General features: G+C 58.3%; 1 protein-coding gene across 1 annotated transcript; it reads right to left on the reverse strand.

Moving 5' to 3' along the window:
- Positions 1-1,550: 1,550 nt before the first annotated feature.
- On the reverse strand, positions 1,551-9,448 carry PRRT4 (proline rich transmembrane protein 4). Its single transcript, XM_068550344.1, has 4 exons — positions 8,797-9,448; positions 8,607-8,711; positions 8,162-8,281; positions 1,551-3,376 (listed from the first exon to the last, which is right to left on the reverse strand). The coding sequence occupies exons 1-4, from the start codon at positions 9,446-9,448 to the stop codon at positions 1,551-1,553; spliced, it is 2,703 nt and encodes a 900-aa protein (XP_068406445.1).
- Positions 9,449-9,771: the final 323 nt, after the last annotated feature.

Here is a 9,771-nt window from a genome sequence, read left to right on the forward strand (position 1 = left end):
ACCTGGTCTGGTGAGGGCGCCCTCCCCTCCCGGCCTCCCTGCTTCCCTCTTGGCTCCCTTGCTTCCCTTCTCAAATCCCCACACGCTGATGGGCAGAGTTGGAAGAAAAACCATTCCTATTCCTGTTTTTCCACTTCAAACCTAGTATGTGTGCCCCTGTAGGCTTCCCTGTGATGTGCAGGACATCTGCCAAAACACTGCCAGAATTTAGTTTTCAAATCTCTGACTCTGTTTTAGTGCCACTCTGAACTTACTGCATTTTAGCCAAATGACAAATGCACACTACAGAGCTCAGAGCCAAATGCTCTGGACAAGGGAGGGATTACGGAGTGCCTGGTGGCCGGATGTATTCATGGGTCTCTGCCCTGTGAGTTCTGCTTTGGTGGGTAGGATGGGGCTGGTGTTTGGGGAAGACAGGCTTTCTCCAGGGAGGATCTGCACCTGTGGGAGATGAATGCTCTCCAGGGGAAGGGGCTTGTTAGTCCAAACTTGAAGAGGTCCTGTTGGTAGGTGGAGCAAGTAGTTTCCTCTGTGAATTCCTCTGGGTACGTGGCAGGGAGATTGCTGCGAAACCCAGCTCAAAGTGATCAAGCCCTTGAGATGTGTATCAACATTTCCATGGAGGACTTTGACGCTAACTAGTCCCTAACCACTTGTCCATCAGGACCTGAAGCCAGTTTCTTAGGAATGCAGACACTTCTGCCAACGACTGTAGAGTTTCCGCCTCTTTTCTCAGGGCAGTGATCCAACTCTGAAAAGCCACTTCCAAGGGAGTCAGAAGGGTCTTCAAGGGGCCACTCCCAGGACCCTCACGCAGCCCAGATGGGCCATGGACCCGTCTATGGGGAAAGGTCATGTGGAGGACAAGACCCCTTGCAGTCAGGAGTGAAGGTCACTGGGGTCTGAGATGGACCCACCCCACCCAAACACTACTTCTCTTCCAGTTCTGGCAGAACCATTGCTGCTATTGCCTCATCTCAGCTTTTCCAAGAAGGTCAGACCTTTCTCCTCTGAAAATATTTTATTGATAAATTAACTCTGAAAGCGCTCACCTCCCACCCAACTGCTGTAGAGTCTCCTAGATGGGCCATGGACCCTTCTATGGGGAAGGATCATGCGGAGGACACGGAGTCTCAGTCACGCAGGGATGGGATTCCTGGGCGTGGCAGAGGTGGGTGTGGGGACTGAGGCCAGTCCTGAGGTCTGCTGAGGACAGCCCCTCTCACTCAGCACCACAGTGGGAAGTGGTGGTCTGGAGTGGAGCACCTTGGAGCTTTATTGCTGGTGAATGCCAAGGAAAGTGGGAGCCCTGCCAGCCTAGAATTGCAGCTGAGGGCATCAGTGCCCAGGGCTCCAGAGAAGGTGGCACTAGTTCCCAATCAACAGAGCCTGGCTGCTGACCCACCCATCCAGGGGTCCCTGGATGGGAAAGGAAGCGGGGAGAGGTATCTGAGCCAGGCGGGATTGGGGAAGGGTTACAGTGTGCAGGTCTCGGGCAGAACAGGCGCCAGAAGGGGGCGTATTGTCGGGGCGACGAGGGGCCCACATCTTCACAGGTCTATGGTGTCGCTGCCCACACTCAGCTCGTCAATCTGTCGGCAGGCGTCCAGGAATTGCTCCTGCAGCAAGGCCTCTTCGGCCTGCAGCTCAGGAGTAGGCTCTGGGGAGTCGCGGGAGGGTGGGGACAGGGCCTGGTAGGATCCTGAGGCCGGGAGGCTAGGGCTGCTTCCTGAGGGCCGCGGGGGACTGAGGACGCAGACCAGCGGACAGCGAGGGGGCCTGTCCGGGCTGGAGCACAGCAGCATGGACGAGCTGTCCCGCGACAGTCCACACAGCGAGCCGGATGAGGCGCTGCTGCCCGCGGGCCAGGCCCCGGGAGAGGGGAGCTCGGGGGGCGCGGGGGAACCAGGGGCCTCCCCAGACCTCCCAGTGGGCCCGGTCCCGGTCTGCGCCCCCAGCGAGGCGGTGCGGTAGAGGCCGAGCCCCGGCAGGGCTTCCCCGAAGGCCGGGCCCTGGAAGAGGCCGGGCTTCAGCAGGGCTTCGCTGCAGAGGGCCTCCTCGATGCTGCGCCGCAGGTTGATGGGGGAGGGCGGGCGGAAGTCCACGGTGTAATCGCTGCAGGGGGAGGAGGCCGGGGAAGGGGCCGGGTTGGCGGCCGCGCCGTCGAAGCCCCGGCAGCCTCCTCCCTGGAGTAGGAGGTCGGGACCCGACCCTGCCAGGGAGCACAGCTGCAGCAGCTCCGCGTCGCCACGCGCGATGGCGCTCCCCAGGGGCTTCTTGTCCGGGGGCCCGGCGACCCAACCTCCGGGCAGCAGAGGGGCGGCGTGGCCGGGGGACAAGCGGAAGAGCTTGGCCCAGCAGCGCGGCGGCACGCGGGGGCTGCAGAGCGCCGGGTAGAGGCCCAGCAGCGCCAACGGGAGCGCGACGCCCACCTCGCCCAGGCGCAGGCCGAGCTGGAAGGCCCACCAGGGCCAGGGCCCCTCCAGGCCAGGTTGGCCGCCGTAGCCCAGGGCGTGCAGCACCTCGTAGCCCTGCAGGGCTCCGCTCAGCAGCCCGAAGGTGCCCGCCACCGGGGCCGTGCGCGCCGCGCGCCGCCAGGACTCGAGCGGGCCGAAGGGGCTGCGCGCCTGCGGGAAAGGAGTGGCGCCCTTGAAGCCGGACGCTCCCAGGGGCGCTCCGGCCCGCCGCCGCCGACCCCCCCAGCAGGACAGCGCCAGCAGGAGCCCGGAAAGGAGGGCGGCGAGGAAGGCGTGCAGCCCGCGGGAGGCGAGCCGCAGGGCCCGCAGCGGGCGATGGGCGGCGCTCCCGAGGGCGGCGGCGGCCGCCAGCCCCAGCCCCAGGAGCAGCAGCGCGGCCAGGGCGGCTGGACAGCGCGGCGGGCGTGGCCGGGCCAGAAGCAGGCAGGCCAGGCCCAGGCCGGCGGCCAGGCAGGGCAGCGGGAGGTCCTGCAGCAGCAGCCAGGCCAGCGCCGGCAACCGGTCGCGGTGCCCGTAGGCGTCGTAGAAGAGCGGGAAGGCCCGGGTGGTCCCGGCGGAGAGCAGGAGCAGGTCCAGCAGCGCCAGGCAGGGGGCACCGGGCGGGCAGCGCCAGGGCAAGAGGGCCAGAGCCAGCAGCGCCAGCAGGGCCACCAGGCCGAAGAGCGCGCCTACCCCGTACACATGGGCCTCCCAGGCCAAACCCCAGCGAGCCTTGGCCTCTGTCCAGTCGGCCTCCAGGGTCAGGAAGAAGAGGGGCAGTGGGGCCGCAGGAGGCTGCGCTTCGCGTTCAGGCAGTTCTCTGATACTGCAGGACCCTGGCCCACATTCTGGCTGCACCGAAAGGTTCCCAAGGCTGGCGGGAGAGGGGTCATCCAGGCCAGAGGTGGAGGTGGTGGAGTCTGTGGGCAAAGAACGTTTGTCTGAGGCATTCTGTGCAGCCCTCCCCTTGCCCACCCTACAGCCAGTAGCCTGTATGCCAATCGGAGAGTCCTCATAGCTTCCAGGAAGGACTTGTCTTAAATTTGAGACTCACTGACCCCGCAGCCCCTCACCTTCCCCTCCCACATCAAACTCCTCCGGCTGCAGTTTCAGCTCTCATGCCCTCCCCCCACCCCATCCACCCCCAGCTCCCTGCTTTGATCATTACCCTGTGATTCCACTGAAAAGGGTTTTTCTTAAGAAGTCACAGAATTTTACAAGTGGAAGGAGCTGTAGAAGCCCCCTCTAGTTCAATCCTCCCGCCAGGAAGGAGGCTTCGTGAGAACAAGGATTGCTTTGCTCACATCTGAATACCCATGCCTAAAACAGTGCCTGGCACAGAGTGGGCACTGAGCAGATACTCGTTGAAGAAATGAATCCTCTTATTTGCCAGATGAAGATACTGAGGCTCTGCCGAGAGGCCAAGTGTCTTGTCCAAAGTTACAAATTGGCAGAGCTGCAACTAGAATCCAGATCTGAGCACCAGTTTGAGCCCCTCTCCTTGATTTCAGAGGCGCTTCATAATACTAGTTTGCTTATCTCTTGTTCTGCACCCCTGACTCCCAACTCCCACCTTGGTGCTAGAAGAAGCTTGCCCTGCCTTTTTTCAGCTGCTCCCCCCTTCTCCCTGTCTCATCAGGAAAAGCCCCCCCGCCCCGCCCCCCCCCCCCACAGCAGCAGGGGGAGTGATATGACCCTCCCATCCCCAGCACCCTGAGAAAACACAACCTTCCCTATTCACTGGCCTTCCTGCCTGCTACACCTCCAACCTCGGCCTACCCATGGCTATGGTCCCCATCCTAACTCAACTACAAAGTCATTGGTCTGAGGCTCTTAATACAGTGCCCCTTTGGTTCTCACCCCCTTTTATAGAAGGTGACATTGAGATGGACTCCCCTGGGTCTCAAGACTACCCTTGAACTCTGACGAAGGAACATTTGGGGGGATCACAGCTTAGCAAGTGAGCCCCTCAGGTGCTCTGGGGTTTGCTAACTTAGGCTCCCAGCCCCATCCTGTGCTCTAACATCTTCCCCACATCCCTTGAGGAAAGGGAAGTCAAGTAAGAGAGTGTGAGGACTAAGATCCCTAATTCTACTCTCCTGGAGCTAGAGAGGGCTGAAAAAGAGTTAGACCCAAGGATTTTCCATGGCCAGGCAGCAAGGGAAGATGCTTCACGCTGAACCTCCCTCCCCCATCTAGCAGGCTTAGCAGAACCGCAGCTGCAGGCAAGGATGGAGGGAGAAAGATGGTGGTGAAGGATGGGAGGAGCCATCTGGCGATGGGGAAATGCACGGGAGACAGATGTAGAATGAGGCGGGGAGGAACTCCTGACAAGCAGACTCCTGCCCCAACTGCCTGGACATACCCAGCCATGCCTCAGCAGGACAAAACAGGAAGACTCCAGGCGCACCCCCATCCCTACCCCAGGCAGTGCCAGCTTGTGCTGGGGACATGGAAAACAGAGCAATCCTAAGAATAAGGAAAAGGAGTGAGCGGGCCAGAAAGCAGCCCTGGAGAGAGGGGAGGGGAAGGTAGAATTGGGCAACTGGGAGGGCAGAGAGGGAGCTGCCAAAAAATTACATATATACAGCTGGCTGCCTACTGCAAATGGCAGCATGTTCCCTGGTTCCTGTCCCATCATATGCCTCAAGTCTAAAATGGGGAAGAGCACCTACTGCACAGGGCTGTTATGAGGATACATGGCCAGCGTGTGCAAAGCTCTTTGGAGAGACTGGTGCATCATAAGCATTTGATATACAACTGTTGTTGGTCTGATCATTATGGGCTAATGTTTATCACTCGTCAGTCATCGGCGTGTGTCTGTGTGAGTGTGACCATTTCTGGCCTCAAACTAATTCTCGATTTAACTAACAAAAGGCTGTTTTCCCTTAGAAAGTCAACTATTAGTCAAATGAGTGAGCATCAATGCACTGTCTCACTCTGTGAACCCTGTTTAAAGGACACCATTTGGATGGACTGACCATCCCCCAACACCTACTGAAGACACAGCCGTGAGTTAAATGAGGAATCATTCAGCTGGGAACTGACGGCTTGCTGATTCGGTGGGGGGCAGGGTCAGTCTAACACCAGTGGGATCAAATACACAAACATTCTCCCTCACCCCTCATTTATTGGTCCCCTCAGATACCCTTGCACAACCCACTTCTTCAAAGTGGATGAGTCTCCTTGGTCTTTCCGGTCTTGGTGGGCTCTGCAGAGAGGCAGGGAGACCCCAGCCAGGAGCCCACAGCCTGCGCCGACCTGTCGCCCCTCATGCCTCCTCCTCGCTCACTGTACAGACAAGTGCAGCTCTCAGAGAGCTGCTCCGCCTCACCCTCTTCCAGCGCCACTTCTCACTCGATGGCCACAGAAGACCCCATCTTTCACCTCTGGCCCAAAGCATTATGGCAACTAGAGCAAACTGCAATATTCCTAAGAAGCCAGAAAAAGAATGAAAACCAGGAAATAGAGTACAGGCCCAGCTCAAGTGTCAGAGGAGAGAGCTCTGACCTAGGAGCACTGCTCCCAGGGGGCAGGGAAGGCCAGGTATGGGTGGGGACAGGCGAAGAAGGCCCAGCCTCTGCCTTTGACGGGTCCGCTTGACCTCATCCTCTGTCTCCCCATTTGAGGCTTCCACAGAAGGGGCCCTCGGTTTCCCCCAGAAGGTAGTGACTTCCTAGGATCCCTCTCCTGAGCAGGCCTCCCTTACAAGGTGGTCCCACTCTGGCCCTGTGGCTCCTCTTGACCTCAGGGGCAAGAGAGGAGATGGGATGTCAATGTGAGTAACTGGTGAAGCCAGAGCCGGTTGGGGAGGAGTTGGGAAGAGGGCCCAGCTCAATTTATGGAAAAGTCCACTAGCTGCCCAGATCAAAGGGCTGGGGAATCACTCTCTACTCTGGATGCCGGAAGCTGCAGCCCGGATCAGTGGCCTGGCCCCATCCCTCCCCCCAACCCCACCTCCAGGATCACAGAGGATTGGTACTCCTTGTCAGGGTGACATTCGAAATATTTAACCACTGTTTCAGGTGAATCAGAACAGCTGCCAGCCAGGTGGTCAGGGAGGGGAGTGGTGCTCAGGAGGCTAAGGAGAGTGGATAGTTATCGACTGGTATGGAAGTCTTTTACTATGTTAACGACCTGCACAACTGTTCAGCGCTTACTGGCTGAATGCAAGCTCTGTCCGAGGTGAAGCAGACCTAATGCAAGAGAAGAGAAGCCCTAGGCCCAAAGGTTAACTGTACCGAGGTTAGAAGGTTCCTAGAGAAGACACAGAGAGACTCCCTTTATCCCCTAACTGCTTGCCACTACTCCCGCAGAAGGTGCTGGCAGGAACAAGGCTCTTTGGCCTTCTCTCCAGGAGGCCTGCAGCCCTCCGGGGTTTATCCAAGAGGGACAGCCAGGAAGAGGCTGGGTTCCTGCAGCCGTGGAGAGGAGAGGGAAGGAGGGCGGGACCACCAGCCGGCTGGGCTGCCTCTGATATTGTCCAGACTCATTAAACCTGCCTGGCCAGCGCTGTCACTAAGGCTGGTAGACCGCCACCCAGCATCCTTCCCCTGAGGCCACAGAGCCTGCCCCCAACTCCACAGCAGATCCTGCCACTGCTGCACACTGGGCTGGATGGGGAGGAGACGGCAGGCTCCCCACCCACATGCCCAGGAGTGCCGAGTCCGCTTGAGAGGAAGCGACAGTCAAGTGTTGTGTTAAGTCTGGAGCTGGAAGCAGCTCGGGGACCAGCGGTTTCCACTGCTGCACCAGTTCCTAGTGTGGGGTGGCTGAGAGGATGCCCAGCCACAGTTAACCCTTTGCATGTCTCCCTTGGCCTCACCTACCAGAACCTCTCCCCAAGCAGCGTGCCCTCTGCCTTTTGTGGTATGTGTTGTCCTATCACATTTAGGGGCCACGGTTGCCGTATCTGAGAGGTAGATCTGGAATGTACTTGGGACACACCGGGGAAAGAAGCAAGGTTAACAGACACTATTTAATGAGCTAATACTTTGTGCCCATTACATTATGTGGAAGCTTTACAATAACAAAACAGGCAGTATTATTAAACCCCAGATATACGAGAAAATTTAGGCTCAGAGAAGTTAAATAGCCTGTCCAAGGTCACCAGCCAGTTAGGAAGTGGATTGGGATTCAAGTCTCAAAGCCAAGTCTCAGGATTCCAGAGCCCCTGGTCTTTGCTCTGCACCACCAGCTTGTCTATGTGCGTGTTCTGAAAGGCTCCCTGGAACAAGGATGGCATCTGTCTGCGCAAGGTCTTCTCTTCAACGTCTTCCCAATGAGGGGCCCAACTCTGCCCATATCTGACAGCACGTCATGTCAGATCAGACGGCAAAGGACAGAGCCCCAAGGTCGGAGTGGGAGGGTGGGGAGGCAGGGCAGGCAGACTGGATTAGAGGGTGGGGTTAGTGCTGAGGCTGTGGAAATCATGAAGGAGTTCCTGTGTCCGTTTGCCCCTGATACATTTGTCTACATCCTGCTCTGTCTATGACTGCAAAACTCTCAGAGGACCATTACTTAACTCTGTGTGGGACCATCCTCAGCAACACTTGTTCTCAGACCATTAATATATATCTCCATAGTGGTGATGAAGAGAATGGTGATGACAGTGAAATAAAAGGATCCCAGAATGCCGATGAGTGGCTAGCATGTAGTAAGTGCTCAATAAATAATAGTCAAGTTTAAATGAATTGGATACTTACCTAGTGATGCTGTTGCAATGAAGGCAGAGCTCAGGGAAGCAGCTGGGTCCAGTGGCCTTGGACTTGGGAGTTTTTTCTCCTGGGGGGATGGGGGCGGGGATAGAGTGGTGCCAAAGAACCCTGCAAAGGGAGCACATAGGGCTAGACTGCCATCCTACCAGCCGGCGTTGGCCTCTGGAGCTTTGGAGAAAATCCTGTCCTTTCTCAGAGCTTGACCTATGGGAGCCACTGTCCCAGGAATTGTAGCCACATGTATACCAGAAGCTAAGCTACAAGGACCAAACCAGACTTAGTATGGCAAAGAGGGCATTTCCCCATAGAGCAGTGGCTGGGATCCCAGGTCCTGGGAGAAGGAATGCGAGCTGCCCTTGAGTCAAGGGAAAAAGGAGGTGCTGGCATTTAGAGGTGTTCCATAAATGCTTGTTGCAGTGAAATAAACACTCACCTGGAGAATCCGAAATTCCAGAGGCAGAGCTTGGGGATGTAACTGGGCCCGGGGGGCTCGGGCCTGATAAGTTCCGGAGTGGGGACACAGTAGTGCCAAAGAACCCTGCAAAAGGAGCCCAGGCTGAAGCTTCCTCCTACCTGCCAGACTGCCCAGCAGAGGCTCTCCTTGGGTTGGGGTGGGTACTCACCAAAGGGTCCCAGGCGCCCAGCAATCTCTGCCAGGCTGGCCCGCAGGCTGGGCAGCAGGGGCAGTGTTCGATGTCCAAGCGTTGGGGCTACGCCTGCTCTCAGCGCCATGTCAAACTTCAGCTCCAGCTCGCTCTGGTGGAGCCTGGGAGCACTGGATGGAGGTGCTGTAGCCGTCAGAGCAGTAGCCCAGGTCACGGTGCCCATCCTGGGCTGGTAGGGAGCAGTGGGCCGGTCAGTGGGCCCAGCGAGGAGGGATGTGGACTCCAGAGGCCAGGAGGAGGCCCAGGGAGTAGAGCTGCCTTCAGCAGAGCCCCGCTCTGGGGGGGAGTTCCCGAGAGAGCCCACCAGTAGTTCCCAAAGGGGGTCAGTCCTCAGCCCACCGGCCACCTCTTCCTCCAGCTCCCGGCTCGGCCCAGGAGAAAGTGCCTGGGTCTCCGTGACAGAGCTCCCCCAAGCAGCAGCAGGTCCCCGAAGGTGGAATTTGAAGTTAAGTCCCAGGTTGAGAGACAGCACAGAGGCCTCACTCTGAGGTGGCGGGGCCAAAGTGGTGACATGGGCACCTGGGACAGAGGAGGCAGGCTGGGAGCCCACAGGGACGGCAAGCAGGACCCAGCAGAACAGCCCCAGCCCCAGACAGCCATACCCTGCCATGGCCCCTCCCGGCCTCAGGTGGCCTGGGTAGGCAGGGGACTCAGGTCTTCAGCACCTTTGAGCACGAAGGTCCTGGAGAGAGGAGAGGTGCTATGAGCTCTGGCTGCCTGGGATCTGATGCCCCAGAGAGGCTTCTGATCCCAGAGAAGCAGGTGGTGGGGATAGGACACAAAGGCTTCTGTCCAAGGAGAGTTGCCAGCTTCTTCCTGAACATTCAGGCCCCAGCACAAATCTCTTCCCTGCAGTTTCCCTTCTCTTCCAGCCAAGGTTCCTTCTCCCTAAGCCCCTGCCTCCCCCACCTGCTCAGTCCGGGGACGGGGACT

Source organism: Eschrichtius robustus, chromosome 8 (assembly GCF_028021215.1).
Source record: "Eschrichtius robustus isolate mEscRob2 chromosome 8, mEscRob2.pri, whole genome shotgun sequence".
Taxonomy (NCBI): domain Eukaryota; kingdom Metazoa; phylum Chordata; class Mammalia; order Artiodactyla; family Eschrichtiidae; genus Eschrichtius; species Eschrichtius robustus.

Excerpts from the sequence above, each read along its gene's own strand:
- PRRT4 (XM_068550344.1), bottom strand. The coding sequence starts at position 9,448 with ATGGCAGGGTATGGCTGTCTGGGGCTGGGGCTGTTCTGCTGGGTCCTG. Across the intron at positions 8,712-8,796 it reads TGGGCGCCTGGGACCCTTTG|GGTTCTTTGGCACTACTGTG; the intron begins GTGAGTACCCAC and ends CTCCTTTTGCAG. Across the intron at positions 8,282-8,606 it reads TGGAATTTCGGATTCTCCAG|GGTTCTTTGGCACCACTCTA; the intron begins GTGAGTGTTTAT and ends CTCCCTTTGCAG.